Source organism: Mesocricetus auratus, unplaced genomic scaffold (assembly GCF_017639785.1).
Source record: "Mesocricetus auratus isolate SY011 unplaced genomic scaffold, BCM_Maur_2.0 Super-Scaffold_100006, whole genome shotgun sequence".
Lineage (NCBI taxonomy): Eukaryota > Metazoa > Chordata > Mammalia > Rodentia > Cricetidae > Mesocricetus > Mesocricetus auratus.
In genome coordinates this window covers 45,176,642-45,192,521 of record NW_024429190.1, presented here as the reverse complement: position 1 = coordinate 45,192,521, position 15,880 = coordinate 45,176,642, and the positions used below count along the sequence as shown (strand labels likewise).

The 15,880-nt window shown below is 43.2% G+C and overlaps 1 protein-coding gene across 16 annotated transcripts in view; it reads left to right on the top strand.

The window, feature by feature from the left end:
- The window catches only part of Apbb2 (amyloid beta precursor protein binding family B member 2), a 369,114-nt gene that overhangs the window by 212,591 nt on the left and 140,643 nt on the right, over nucleotides 1-15,880 (top strand). For 14 of the 16 annotated variants that reach the window (XM_021229678.2, XM_013116544.3, XM_005074369.4 and 11 more), the window contains 2 exons: nucleotides 1,045-1,113; nucleotides 12,754-13,569. In XM_021229678.2, the coding sequence (XP_021085337.1) occupies nucleotides 1,095-1,113; nucleotides 12,754-13,569 (835 nt within the window). In that variant the 5' untranslated portion in view covers nucleotides 1,045-1,094. Of the gene's footprint in view, nucleotides 1-1,044; nucleotides 1,114-3,420; nucleotides 3,636-11,821; nucleotides 12,560-12,753; nucleotides 13,570-15,880 lie in introns of those variants that run through there. The other 2 variants (XM_040747135.1, XM_040747136.1) reach the window with 2 other exon arrangements.

Sequence of the window (15,880 nt, the reverse complement as noted above, 5' to 3'; positions counted from 1 at the left end):
AATAAATTCTCATGCTTTTATGGCAAGTACTTCACTGGCTAGTACTTCACTTACTGACCTATCTCCTCAGCTCCTATTTAGGAAAACGTCTATGAAAATACGTGTTTGTGTTAATGTGTGTATGTTAGACAATTAGCCACTACATCTCCACTGTTGGCATCACGTTGCTCTGTTGAGGTGTAGATGTCTCTCAATGCAATGAGCCAGCTGCTTACCCAAGAACAGTGGTGTGGTCATTCCTAGGTTTTCATGGCCATTGAGCAGTAGAACCCAGATGAGATTACCTATCAAATACATCCTTAGAAGTGGACTTGCCCAGCAGTGGGGCCCACCCACTGAATATTTCCTCAGATGTTAAAGTAGCCCTCCAAAATGTTTGATGACTTTTAATCCCGCCAGGAAGGTTGACATTTCTGCTTTCCCGTGTCCTCCCTCGCCTTGCTTTCTGCATTGTCTAGCTTCTCCGTCTTTGTAGTCTTACACAGCGGGGCCACTGTCCCTTCAGGTTGCCATTGGACTGACGTGTTTGATGTTTATTGGACAGTATCCCCATCCTTTGCTCCCCTTTCTGCCGACTTCTTTTCCTTAATGACTCCAAGCAGCCCTTCCGATAGGTAACCCTCCTCTAATGGTAATTTTTTTCCAGGTCTTTAAAAAAATTATGGCTTTTACCACTTTTTGTTTTCTTTCAGTCAGGTTTTAGTTTTATAAAGCGAAGTTCACTGGATTTTTTTTTCCTTAGTGCCTTTTGCTTTGTGTGTGTTTGGCATGGAAAAGCATCAGAAGCTTGAGACAGACAGACATGCCTGGAGTGGGCAGAGATCTTTATGTGGGAAATGCGGTTATGTGGCAATTGAAATTCAAGTGAAAAGTTGTAAGAGCAGTTAAAAGTCAGCAAACATTTGCACATAATCACATAATCTACCAATTTTTTAAAAAATTTGAATGGTATTTGGAAGGATTTTTAGTTCTTTGCCTGTTTCTTTTTATGCTTTGTTATTTGAGGTTCTAATCTCCCAAATGTTTTTTGTTTTTCAATTTTAGATCGCAAATTATAACCTGTTTCCTGCACCTTTGCTGACACCCAGAGATCCATGTCAGAAGTACTTCCAGGTCAGATATGATTTTACATACGTCATTATACAGAAACAGCTGAACGTCAAAGCTTGATAATGTGTATGGCAGTTATTTTAATGTTTAAAGCTCACATTTGCTAAAATAGCATTTTAAATTTTCATTGTTCTCTATACTATAATAGAAAAGATAAGTATTTAAAAATTAAAAAGTCATTTGAATGTAACCCAATGTATGTTGTTGTTCACCACCGATGTCATATAAAAAGATTACAGTTGACTATGGCAGGCAATTAAACTCAATTTTCAGCACCGGGCATTGTATGTTGTTTCTGGTGGACTGTTGACCTGCCCCCACAGAAGGTGTTGCCATTGAGTCCTTGTAAATGTCATGGAAATTGTCAAGACTAGAGTTCCCCAACTCAGGATTCTCCGTGGATTCTCTAATTCTGATTGATTCCAGGCCTGCAGAAGACTGCCCTGATTTTATTACATGTCCCTCTCTTTATGTCATGACAGATGCTGGTCTGCACACACAGTGTGGTATGGGATTTAATTCTTGAAGGAATTAGAAGGAAACAGCAATTGTGGAAACTCTTTGAGATAAACTCTATAGGTGGCAAACAGTGTGTAGCTTCTCTCTCTACCTGGACAGATGCCAGTTCTGAGGTTTTTTAGATGAGTTAGACATAACCATGAATCAGTGGCTTTAAATTCTAAAGTTAACATTATCATTAAATTGTCTCAAACCTCCTCCTTTGTTACCTAGAACTGTGCATATTACATTTTCCACAAAGAGGTTAAAAAAAAAGTTAAGTGAACACTGAGCTCGGTATTAGTGTATGAAGGGCAAGAAATTTACTTTAAAATATATTTGTTTTTATTTTACGTATATGTGTGTTTTTCTTGCATGTATATAGGTACACCTCATATATGCCTGGTGCCTGCAGAGGTCAGAAAGCAAGGAATCCTTGGAACTAAAATTACAGATGACTGTGAGCCACCATGTGGGTGCTTGGAAGAGAACCCAGATCCTCTGCAAGAGCAACAAGTGCTTTTAACCTCTGAGCCCTCTCTCTAGTTCCAAGAAACCTACTTTTACTAAGGAAAAAAAAAAGCAGTGATTGGGGGCAGAATGTGATAAACCTAAGCTCATGCAGGATAGTCAGAAATTTAAAGCTGATTCTTAGAGGTCCCAAATTATGCTGTGATGGTTTGAAGAGGGAGTAGATTTTCAATAAATATGTACCTAGATGTGTATGTTAATTTTAGAAACTCAAAACAAATTATATGTCCTTCCAAACAGACATTTTAGGTCATCTTAATGGGCTTGTTGACACCCCCAGTGAAAGCAGAGAAGGGAGGGTGCACCCACCCGGGGTTCCACCACCCACACCCTCCTGCTCTTCATACACGCAGTCTCAGAGGGTGCTTGAGTAGATAGGAGGCTGGAAAGTTAACTGAGGTCAGGGCTCGGCCATACAGTCTATTAGGTTGTGACCTATGATGGGGGCGGGACTTCTCAGAGATGCAGCGGTCCTAGAATTACATGCATTCCTGTGAGTAATCCCTCCCCTTGTTCCTGTAAGTAAGCCTAGCAAAACCCCCAGTTCACTTAATATTTAGCAAATAGATAAACTGTACACTTTAAGTACCAAGAATAATTCCTTTTAGGAATCTTTTATGTTGATGTAGTAAAATAAATTCAGGATCAACACAATAAAAGAATGAGGCCATCTAATATTCAAAGTAATATGTTTCTGTCTAAATGTGGGGAGAACAGTCAGTCATTTCTAGAGCCTTTCTCTGGTTGCTGTTGAAGGTATTCAAGTTGCTTTACTCTTTGGTGGCTACATAAATGCCTTAGTTATTGCCCTCGTGCTGTGAGGAGACACTATGACCACAGCATTTAATTAGGACTGGCATATAGTTTCAGGGATTTAGTCAGTTATCATGGTAGGGAGCATGATGGCACATAGACATGGTTCTTGAAAAGTACCCGAGAGACCTATATAGACTCACAGGTATCAGGAAGAGAGGGAGAGACACTGGACATGGCTTGGGTTTTGAAACCTCAAATCCTTCCTCCCACCTGCAGTGACACACTTCCTTTGACAAGGCCACACCTCCTAAACCTTCTCAAGTAGTGCCAGTCCCTGATGACTAAGTCTTTAGGGGCCATTCTTACTCTAACCACCACAATAAGGTACAGAAACAGTTACCAAGCTTAATTTTAAAAGAAAGCTAATACTGCCAGATGTTGGTGTGGCAGGTACCAAAATTTACAAGAAAAGTGTGTCATTTTTCCATGGTGTATCTTGTTCTGAGTTCTCCCATTCCATCCCAGAAACTCACATGGTAACTGGTGAGAGGCGAACTGACCAGCACCTCCATGCAGTCTGCCTTCAATCTCATCTTCCAACTCCGGGGAGCTGTGACCACAGGGAACCGTTCTAAAGCAAATCTTCCAGGTTTATGCTGCCATCTGTCTAGAAAGTTCCTGTTCGTCCTCGAAGGATGAGCTCAGGCATGCCTTCTGAGCAGGTCTCAGTGTACGACAAAGTGAAGTAATTTTCCTGTTTCATAGATTTTGCTGTTTGCTCTTTCTTAATGTTATTTCCCTTTTGGAATTGGCTTGAAAGCCAGCTGATCAGTTACTCAAGAAAGCGTGTAATGCCCCTTTTCAGCACACCTACTTTCTCCATCCCCATCAGTGTTCCCATGCTCAAGCATTGACTGTGTTCATCAGACGTGACTGTTTAAGTCTAGAGTGTCATTAATAGTAAATTCATCTCTGAAAGACACAGAGGCTTTTCCAAAGCATAGATGCAGCTTACAGATGAACAGAGAGAAGAATCACTGGGCTGGGGATCACATCTGCATAATTTCCCGATTCTCACCGAGATGTACTATCCTGCTTTGTGTTTCCCAAGTAGCCACTGGTCACATTGGTTTTCCTTCTTAGCCACCGATGGCTTCCTGTCTATCCCTCAGGCTAACTCAGCGTTCCCTGGAGCCTTCTCTGAACTTCTGTATTCGTCCCAAATACCATGTTTTGATAAGACCCTTTGCCTTCCTTCAGACACTGGGGGTTTGGGTAATAACTTCCTGTCTCACTGTCCAAATCAGGTTGAGCTTTAGAAAAACACATCACATTCTTTTTAATGACTGACAGATAAAAATTTGGTATGTTCACTGTGTCTAACATACTGTTTAGAATGTATATGCATGTTGAATGACTAACCTGTGTCTCAGATCTCCCCTGCATTGTTGAACAGAGATAGCCCTCAGGCAGTTAGGGTGAAAAAAGTACAGGAAACCCTTAGGGGGGCAAGACTTAGGAGCTCAGGCAGCTTTCTCATGAGCCCAGAGGAAATAGCCTGTGAAGTTGCTCTCCCAGATCTAGGAACTTCCGCTGTACAATGGCAGCCAACTCCCTGGTCCTGTGGCCTCTGCTGCCTTCTCCTAACTTAGCCTCTGTTCACAGAGCGCTTCTTATCGCCCCTGGCACATGGAGAGTTTGCTTTCGTGGATAATACCAGGAAACCAGCTTTAGTTTGCCTCTCCTGCCTAAAAGGAAGAGGGTGAAAAAAATCTGAATTTATTTAATTTCCTTTATACTTTGAGATGTAGTTCAAAAGGTCACATTCCTCGGGGAAGAAGTATTGCTGTTAATGCCTCAGTGGAAATAAAATCCTGTGGCAGAAAAGAAAATAATTATAAAGTGTGAAAGTTTTCTTCAAATGTGGGGCACACTTTGGGCCTCCTTGGCCTGTTTGTTTATCAATTTCTAATTGTATCCGCATGTCATGGGATAGAGGAAAGTCTGTTACTGAAGAAAAAGTAGCTTTCTGTCTTTGTAGAAGACTAGAGCTCTCCAAAAAGAAAAGAAACAGGGCCAGGTAGTGGTGGTGCACACCTTTAATCCCAGCACTCGGGGAGGCAGAGGCAGGTAGATCTTTGTGAGTTTGAGGCCAGCCTGGTCTACAAATTGAGTTCTAGGACAACCAGAGCTATATAGAGAAACCCTGTTTCAAGAAGAAGAAGAGGAAGAGAAAGGAGAATAAGGAGAAGGAGGAGGAGGAGGAAAGAATGAATGAATGAATGAAGAAATGAATGAATGAGTGGGCATCCACTGCTCACTATGGGATCTAACCCAGGTCTTCATCAGTAGATCCCTGAGTTAGAGGAGGATCTGCATGGCTATACCCGTGCTGGGACCCTTATCCCTGGGTAGGGAGGCCATCTTTATAAGAGGTTCTGGCTTACTCAGTCTTGATAGTCTTTTATACAAAAGATAACTTGTGTTTTACCTGAGGCTATTGTAGTTGCCAAAAAGTTCAAGACTTAAGCAAGATAACTAGATAAATTAGTTTGTTGGCCTGAGAAACCCAGGCTTTTCAGATTTAGGCTCTGTCTGTTGCCGAGACCTGAGCAGTGTCTGCTGTCTGACTTCTTATTGGCTCTGTCTTCACATTGGTTAGATTGTCGCTAAGGCAGGTTGCCATCCCCCAAGTCCATGGAGCTGTGGGGCTTAAACCTAGTTCTAACAAAAATGGGGGGTACCTTTTCTTCCCTTCTTCCTCTTCCTTGATGTTCTATAGGAAAAAGTCTCACTATTGAGCCCAGGCTGGCTTCCAACTGGCGGTGGTCCTCCTGCCTTAACCTCCTGAGTACTAGGGTTATAGGTGTGCTCTCTACACCTCTCTTTTAACTACTGCCTTGAGTCTCAAGATTGACACTGTGTGTGGCACATGCTAATCCTTCACCAGCCACCAGAATCATGAAGATTCGATGCTCTGACTGGTTGTGCATGCGGGCAGGGACACACACACACACACACACACACACAGATAAGAGGTACAAACTTGCAGCATCTGTGCTGAACTCCTGACCCCAAGAGCTGTGAGAGTGAATCTTCCCTCTTAGTCAGTTTTGTTCACTGCTGCAGCCTCAACTTAGAAGCATGTCTGACACAGAGTAGTGGGGCAAAAATCAGTTGAAGGAATGAGTGAGTGGATGTCAAGGAAGCTTAGTCCTCCAAGGAAGAGTGAGACCGTACAAAGAGAAAAGGGAGGAAGGAATACATGCTATTTCTCACCTACACGGGAGAATGACGACACTTGTTTTTGTCACTCTAAAATCTGAACTTGCTTATATCTCTGAAATAGAAATTGATCCTCTTGCATTAATGTTGGATCTTTGTGTCAGTTACTTTTCTCTGTTCTGTGACAAAATACATAACAGAAACAAGGGACAGAGTGAAGGGTTTGTTCTGGCTGACAGTTTGAGGGTACAAGGAAGTCTTGGCAGCGGGCATTTGGAGCAGCCACTTACGTCACATCTGCTGTCAGGAAATGGAGAGAGGTGAATGCTGATACAGTGCACGTTCTCTCTTTATTCAGTTGAGGGCCCAATCAATGAAATGCCACCCATATTTGGGATAGGTATACCTACATCAATTACCACAACATGGGGAAGTCCCTTACAGATTCCTACAGAGATTTGTCTCCTAGATGACCTTAGATTTTGTCAAATTGACAATGATATTAACTATCACAGTCTTCAAAAGTCAAACTCTAAATAGTGCAATAATGGAGTCATGGTGGGTATGCTAGCTAGTGACAAATCCCAAAGTAAAGCCACCTCAGTGTGGAAGACCAGTTCTCATGAGCTAATGACAAATCCCAAAATAAAGTCACCTCAGTGTGGAAGACCAGTCCTCATGAGATAATGACAATCCCAAAGTAGAGTCACCTCAGTGTGGAAGACCAGCCCTCATGAGCTAATGACAAATCCCAAGGTAAAGTCACCTCAGTGTGGAAGACCAGTCCTCATGAGCTAATGACAATCCCAAAGTAAAGTCACCTCAGTGTGGAAGACCAGTCCTCATGGCCACTGGCGTTTTGTGGGTTCTCTCCTCACCAGTTGTGCTTCTCTTGTTTACTGTTGTGTTCCTGGACTTGAAGACTCTGCTGAATGGTAGGTGCTTGATAAATATTTAAGGAATGAGAAAATGAATTCAGGGGTATGCCAGACTTTATAAAAAGGAACTAGAAATTCTTGATATCTATCTAGGTCTGTCTGTCTGACTGTCTGTCCATCCATCTATCCATCTACTTATCTACCTAGAGATAGGGAGAGGGAGGGAGAACTGAGCTTGATGGTAAGCTCCTAATCCTATCATTTGGAGGTTAGAGATAGGTAGACTAGGAGTTCAAGGTTATCCTTGACTACAGAGCTAGTGTTAGGCCAATCTGGGCTCCATGAGACCCTTTCTGAAAATATAAGAAAAAAAATACTAAAGTGGAGTTGATTAAAGTCAGCAGCTATTGATTGATTCTAGACTGCGCATGACCCCCATGTTGAAAGTGACATGTTCAAGAGTCCTAAATGTTGACTAGGGAAATCAAAAGAAGCTGAGATCACAGTGCAAGAGAGGACATGCCATCCTTTCATTTTTATAGACACAGAATATCCCCTTTTCTCCAAACTTGCTAAGGTGTTATATTGCTCTTTCTTAGTCTAATTTTCTTCCAGGTGCTACATGGATGGTGGGGACCACAGGGATAGACAGGACATTTGCATGTGTGCAGCAGAGCTTTGGCTGGGCTTCCTGTGCCTCTCACACTGAAGCATGGAGACACTTGGTTCTGTAGGTTGACTGTTGGACCAGTCATGTTTGGTAGAGAAGTGCACCAGCCAGCTCTATCACAAAACATCCAGCTGCAACTCTAAATATCTTCTCTTTCCTGAAGTCATGGCAGACTTGTGCAAGAATTTCCTTGAGCCAGGATGGAGAGCAAGACAAATTGACCTTAGATGTTAAATGAAAAGGCTTCATTTAACTCCCACTCAGACTCAGTGTGTGGGTAAAGCTGAAATAATGACCACTGATCCCTGTTTCTGGGGAAAAATGTATTTATGCTAATTGCACAGTAGTAGTAGTTTGCCTAGACTTTTATTTAGGATGGTGGGTACTAAGACAGGCTCTCACAGTAAACCAGGCTGGGTTGGATCTCGCCATATAACCCATGCTGCCCTACAACTCATGATGATAATCCTCCTGCCTCATCCTTTGAAGTACTGGGATTACAGGCATGAGCCATCACAGCAGGCTCACATTTCAATTCTTGAGATGTTAATGAAACCCTTGCTGTCTAAATGCTTTCCAGCCTTATATCCAGACATCTATTGTTGTATGCTGTTGTGCTGCTTGGTGGAGGCCACAGTGTAGCAGGAAAGTACAGCAGGATAAAGACATATAATTGGAGTGATGCTGCTCTAGAGATGTTTTCATAAAGATGGAGGGAATGGAGGCCAGGAGTCCAGGAATCTGCCTGGAGGGGTGACAGGTCTTCACAAAGAGCCAGTGTCCACTGTGACTTGTCTAAGAGTGGGGCATGCGATAGAAGGAAGGATGCTGAGAACGTGTGTGGTGAGGGCATCACGCTCACTTCTGGCCGTGGGCGTGTGGGGTGTACTTAGTCCATCCTTCCACATGTGTGCGGTGAGAGCATCACCCTCACTTCTGGCTGTGGTGTGTGGGGTGTACATAGCCCATCCATCCACATGTATGCGGTGAGAGCATTGCTGCACTTGCCTCTGGCTGTGCTGTGTCCGACGCAGATAGTCCATTCCTCCATATCCATGGCCTCCCGACTCCAGTGCTATTCAGCTTTGGCCATGCCCAAGAGCTATCCACAGTACACAGTGCCCTCACAGTCCTACTCTCTGCTAAAGGAGTCGTACCTTTGGGGTGGGTGAGTGGGGGTGGAGGGTCTCTTAGAGGGTAGAGAACACTTCTTGTCCTTTCATTCCTTGCACCTATAATCATCTATTTCCCTCAGCTCTTCGCCCTCTTATGACTTTGCCCTTCCTTAGACCCCAGAGGCCATATCCCCTTCTGTGTGTATTTCCGTCTCCCCTCCCTCCTCGTGTATGTACCCCTTGTCAAGGGAAGGCCCACTGTGCCCGTGTGCCATGGCCCTGGTCTCTTCTCTCATCTCCTGGACTGGACTTACCAACTGCAGTTGTGTATTGCCACCATCCCCGCCTCCGCTGACTTCTGCTCTTACAGCCTCTAAAACAAGAAAAACCGAGACTAAGAGTCCCCTTGCTTCCTAGACACCACCCCTTCCTGCAGCTAGTGTCTTTTCCCACTTTGTTCTTCGTGGCACTTTTTATGGGGTCACTTTCTACCCACTGTATCATTTTGGAGCTGATAAGGTGGAAGTCAGTGTCCTGTTCAGGCTCCCGGCTTCAACACAGTCTGAACCCTAAATCTGTGTGGCTGATGAGCACCTAGTCATCAATATGACCTGGTCAGGAGGGGTGGGGTGAGAACTGGAGCTCCCTGGGAGACAGTCTCAAACCTGCTGTCCTCCCTCCGCTGTCTCGACTGTCCTGTTGGAGTCACCTTTGGCATCTTCTGAATGCCTGCCTATAATGAAGCCCTCGTAGACACAGCTCCTTTGTCCCTTTGTGACCTGCTCACTCCCCATGTGTCGACAATAAGAGTTACTTCCCTTGTTCTGATCTTAGAGATGCAGAAGTGAGGGGAGTGTGCACTGTGCTGAACTCTCTGCAGGCATTCATCAGAATTCCAGTCAACCGGGCAATGCTATTGAACCCATTTTCTGAGAAGGAAACTGGAGTAGTTAGTCCTAGATTCAGCTAATGAGAAGCCTGGGCAGTAGTTCCAGCACTTGGGAGGCAGAGGCAGGCAGATCTCTGTGAGTTTGAGACCAAGAGCGAGTTCCAGGACAGCCTCCAAAGCCACAGAGAAACCTTGCCTGGAAAAAGAAAAAAGGAAAAGAAGCCTGGGCAGATAGATCCCTAGCACTGCCCTCACTAACCTTGGATTTGTGCCCTTCACCTCATCACTAGGCTCTCTCACTTTGGGGACCTCCTTCTTATAGCCTTGTGCTTTCCAGGACATTGCTAACCTTAAGCTATTTCATGAAAAGTCGTGGCTGATGTGGTAACTCCCAGAAGCAATCTGCCACCTCAAGGGGTTAGCGTGGGCTCAGTTCTAAGGATAGCCCTTCTCTTTGGCCTGTGGGTGGGTTGGGGTCAGCAAGCAGTTGAAGAACTGGGAGAGGAGGCATGTTCTCAGAGACACCTTCTGAATTTTGAATACTGACATTTCAGCAAGGAATCCTAGTTAAGAATGAACCGGAAGAGCAATTTAGGGCTTTAAACTAGCCACAGAGGTAAAGTAAATTCTTTTTACTGATGACAGCAAATACCATTAGCTGTTTCTTCCTGGCAGAAGGTAAAAGATGAACTAGTGGTCATAGATTAGTTAACTGTCTTCTGTCTCAAAAACCCAGTCTGAGTTTGGGATCACACACAATACCCTTCTGCTGACTGCATAGTTAAACCAGCAATATTAAAATATGACTAAGTATTTCTTCCTGGTTGGCCGAGAGGACTCACATCCTCTCAGGAGAGCCTCTTGTCCCACCCATTTGCCCATTTTTTCTCCTGTGCCAAGGCATACTCTCCATTCCTTGAACCCTTTGAGCGTTCCTTTAATCTTCCTTCTTTTCTTTACTTGGTTCCTTGTCTGGGAAGGTTCTCTGGTAGAAACATCCTTAACCTTAGCACCTCTCCAAGGGTGAGGTCATTCTCTAGTTCTCCAGTAATAAACAATACCATTATTCAGTGTCTAAAAGATGCCAGTTATATTCCCCAGTTGATGTATAAAAATACCACTAAAGGAGATTGTGTTTGACTTCGTTTGCACTGGGTTGGCCTATTCTGAACCTTGTCCATGCTACATGAGCCCTCTACCACTGAGCTACAGACCACCCCAAGCTATTAAATATTAAAGTCACACAGAAATTATGATGACACTCTTTCTACAAAACATTTATGTTTTGTAGTGTAGTAGACAAGAATGCCTTCCTAATAAAATTGTTAGGACATGATACCTAACATTATAAAATAGCCTCATGGAAACTTCTGCCATGTCTTTTCTGAAACTAGCTAGCTTCCACTTTCTCATAATGTTACTGTAAATATCCAAGGGTATAAAAGTAACTTTCCATGATTTACATGTATGTATGTGTGTATGTCTTGGGGAAAACTTATGTAGGTCCAGAGTGTGACCTGCTCATCTCAAGTGCTTCTTTTGCAATGAGGCTCAGAAATGTATATTTTCAATAAAATAGCAGTAGTAGTCTGTCATTTAAAAATGTAAATATTAGTCAACAGAATATTGTTTTAAAAGGAGAAAGCACCATAATTTTTATTACTTTAAAACTAGACACGGGAGCTGAGTTTTGGAACGCTGGGCATGTAGTGATCTTTATAAATAATAGCTTTCCAAGAGAGGACCCAAAGTCTAACCACTGGGAGTTACAGCCCTTCACTGTCTCATAGGCCATGTGAGCATCTATTACTAAGAAGGAGTTACCTGCAGTGAGTGGATACTTCCCAGAAGCTTTGGCTTCTAGGAACTCTGAACAGCTCTTTCTAAAATGGCCAGCCTGGTGCATTTTGATGATAGAGATACCACCACAGGAAATTCTTATCCTTTTTCTCTGTGGGGATCCTTGTTTGCCCAGGAGAGCAGGGAGCAGCCAGAATACAATTTCAAGAATGGAAGAAGCTGTGCTTGGTCCCTCTGCTGTTGCTGCAGAGACTGTGGGTCTCTGGAGGGCCAAGAACCAGATAGCAGGAAGCCATTGCTCACAGACAGAAAGAAGCCTGAACCTTAGGAATCCTTGGTGATGAATTTCATTCACTTCTAGTGCCAGAAGCCTTTCTTTCTTCCTGGCAGGAGACAGAAATAAATCTCTGATGGTACAAAGACTGTTTGAGATAAACTCGACTGTCAGGTCATTTGCTAGGTGTCTTTTGCAAGGGCACGTGATGACTGCAAACAGCTGAGCCTGTGTTTTAATTCAGGGGAATACATTCAGACTCCTTGGGGGCTCTGACATGTTGTCTGTAGCCCAGGGCAGCCTCTCTAGTAGTGGTGTTTGTGTGTGTGTGCGTGCGCTTGCCCTACTTACTAGTTTGTGTTCTTGAGGAATGAAGCTATTTACTTGATTTCTTTTTTCAAATATTGACACTAAGCCCAGATCAAATATGTTCACAAAGACATTAGCAGATTCTGATGGAGGCTTGGTTTTCCAGGTGTTCAAAATATAATCTCAGAGCATAACTGGGGAAATTATCTTGAACACATGGGGCATCATCGAACGATGACCTTTTGGGCTAGTTAAGAATGCTGAAGTGCGGAAAGAATGTCAGCAGTTTTGTTTTTGATGATGATGCTGGCGAAAGGAACTACAGATTTGAAACTAAAGATGTGATGTGAAGTCGCTGCTTGCAAAGGGGACGATTTCAAAGTTGTGAAGATTAAAGAAGAAAGTGCTCATATATGAATGCATAAAGAAGTTTTTTTGCACTAAGTAAAATGTAGACCCTAGGACTTCCTAACATCTGTATAAATTAGCTTTTGGGTTTCCACGGTAAAACCTTTCTTTACTCTTGTTTAACATATAAATAAGTTATGACATGAAATGGGTCATTTCTATAAGAAGGTCTCATTTGACAGAACTGTTTGTTCTTACAATGCTCTGTTTAGAAGTGGCCACTCACGCTGTGGCTAAGTTGTTTGATCACGACCTGTGCCTTACAACCAATTTCCTTTTTTTCTCCACAGCTGACTCAGGTGTTGACACCTTGGCAGTGTTTATGGCCAGCAGTGGAACCACAGACGTTGCAAATCGGAACAGCCCAGCCACACCACCGAATACCCTTAATCTCCGTTCCTCCCACAATGAACTGTTAAATGCTGAAATCAAACACTCAGATGCCAAGAACAGCACACCCCCCAAATGCAGGAAAAAATATGCACTGACTAACATCCAGGCGGCTATGGGTCTGTCAGATCCAGCCGTGCAGCCTCTGCTGGGAAATGGCTCTGCCAATATCAAGCTGGTGAAAAATGGGGAGAACCAACTCCGCAAAGCCGCAGAACAGGGGCAGCAGGACCCCAACAAAAACATCAGCCCCACAGCAGTCATCAGCATAACTTCTGAGAAGCTGGAGGTTAAAGATCTCCACCCACCGGAGTCCTCAGGCTGTGAGATTTTGCCCTCCCAGCCCAGGAGAACTAAGAGCTTCCTCAATTACTATGCAGACCTGGAAACCTCAGCTAGAGAGCTGAGGCAGAATCTGGACCCCTGCCAAGGGGTTGGGGAGGAGAAAGGCCAGCCAGGCCCTGGCCAGGCCCCTGTAGTCATCGGGAATGGCGACTTGCTGCTGCAGAAACCAAACAGACCCCAGTCCAGCCCAGAGGATGGCCAGGTAGCCACCGTGTCATCCAGCCCAGAGACCAAGAAGGACCACCCTAAAACAGGGGCCAAAACTGACTGTGCGCTCCACCGGATCCAGAACCTGGCACCAAGTGACGAGGAATCCAGCTGGACAACACTGTCCCAAGACAGTGCCTCCCCTAGCTCCCCAGATGAAACAGGTACCCTGGGGAATAGCACAGCCCCACCCGGTACTTTTCCATGTGTGTTTTTAAACAGCAATGGAGTAAATCTCTCCCCGCTGAAAATTGTCAGCTCCAGCTAAAGAAGCACGTGGGTGAAATCAGGCAGCATGTGGAAACTATCATTAGGCTTCTCAGGCACATTGTGGGTTCATTCCATTTTGGGTCATCCATAAATTGTTCTGGTACACACTTTCATAAAAATAATAGCCGCGGGTTTAAATATGGCAAATTGTCAACTCTGGTGAGACATTAGGCTGCTAATGCTGGAGGAACTGTTTTTAGGTATTGTCTAAAAACATCAGGCTTTGTTAAGTAAAATAATAAAAGATAAACAGTTGTGAAGGGCAGGCTATAATTTAACTGAAAGAAACCACTATTTCAAAGTTCTCAGAATTTTGTTATGCTCAAGCTTATGAAAACTTCAAAAAAATGCAGAACATTAAAAGTCAGATCTTGAAAGACATTTTCCTCTTGGCCTTTACTGAGGAATATTTCAGTAACCTGATCAAGTAATATTTGGAAGTGAAAAAAAAAATGATTCTCTCAAATGTATTTAGACATTCATGATTTTAAGTGGTGTTGGTGATTTTGGTCTGATGGTACTTGAGTCTATGTCTGTAGTTTTTGTCAGGAGTGGTGTAGTGTGACAGCAATGAAAAAAGTCTTAAAACTCAGCCACTCTTCTATTTCAGTTTCTCAGAGCTCCCATGCAACCAATCAAAAACCTGTAAGCTCTAGAGCCCTTTGTGCTGAATGAATTCAGTGTAAATAACATCTACCCATGTGGCTCAGCATCTGCAGTAGTGCTCTCAGAGTTAGGTAGACCAGATGGTCCTCCAGGGAGCCAGATGACATTTTCCAAAAGGTAAGGCAGAGAAAGCACAGAAGTGACGATTAAAAAGAAAAGAGGAGAAAGTTAATTGACTTGTTCAAAAGAGGAAGGAAAAGGGAGGGGTTTGAAGTACCCTGTAAACCCTCGCTGTTTCTGTGTTAGATTTCATCAGCCTGCTGGAACTAGCTATGGCAGTAGACAAGCTGAGTGAACCATTGCATGTCTTCAGTGTCTGACCCTGCACATAGTTGGAGTCATAATTGTGTTTAGTAACATCATCATGCCCATAGTCCTCCGTGACTTTAGAGAATTCCTGTCCTGTACCTGACAGACATCTTCACCTGCTAGTGGTTGGATTTATTCAAACTGCCTCTTGAGCATCCACCCCAACTTAAGACCTTGTGTCCTTCTATGGTTGACACAGCCTCTCTGCTGCCCTTGCAGACATGGTATGTTCCGGTGCAGTAAAAGTTGAATGAACTAGAAGATAGTGAGTGAAGAGTGAAGCCTCTGCGCCCAACTCTAGCCCCTCTTCTTTAGTGATAACCACTTTTTAAGGCATGTGGCTGTATTTATAATGTTTTTAATTTATAAAATTTTGTGGATGTTATTTTTGAGATCTTTTCTCTTAGAAGTATAAATTAATATATGTAATCACAATAATCTACATGATATAGACGACCCTCCATAGCCATTAGTTCCACAGCCAATTGCAGTTTGAAAATGTTTGAGGTAAAATTACAGCTGTCCTGACAAACATGCTTGGAGCTTTTTGGTCATTGTTTCCTAAAATAGTATAATAACTGTTTGTGTTGCATATACATTGCATTGTTACATGCAGCCTTTAATTTTGGTGTCCCTAGGGGTCCTGGAACCAATTTCCCTGAAGACACTAAGAGATAACTGCGTTTAAATAATACATGGGGCAGAGGTGGAGGGGATGTGCACCATGATGAGGATTTTAAAATCCCCACAGAAATACCCAGTATCTACTAACTATTAAAAATTGGCTTATTGTTACAAGGGTTCATCATTCTGTTCTGACTTTTTTTTAATTCCAAAAAAGTTTAAAAAAAGAATTCAGTTTAGACTGTTAATGCTTCACTTTTTAAAGAATGTATTTTATATGTGCACTAGAGTCATAGCTTAGTGGTAGATCACTTACTTATCATATACAAGGCTCTGAATTTGGTCCCCAGCATAGCAAAAGGGGAGGGAGAGGGGGAGATAAGAAGGTAGTTTGAAGATCCAGCTAGTGACTTTTTTTTTTGCTTTGCATGTGAGTGTTTATTGCAATACCCAACAGCTAAATGAAAGAGTTTTAATTTGTTACAGTATTCTTTCATGTGGATTTGTGTTCAGTGAGCATATGTGTATGTGTGAGTACACACATCTGTGTGTTCGTATATGAAAGTCAGAGGTTAGTATCGTCTTCTGTCACTCTCCCCTGTTTGA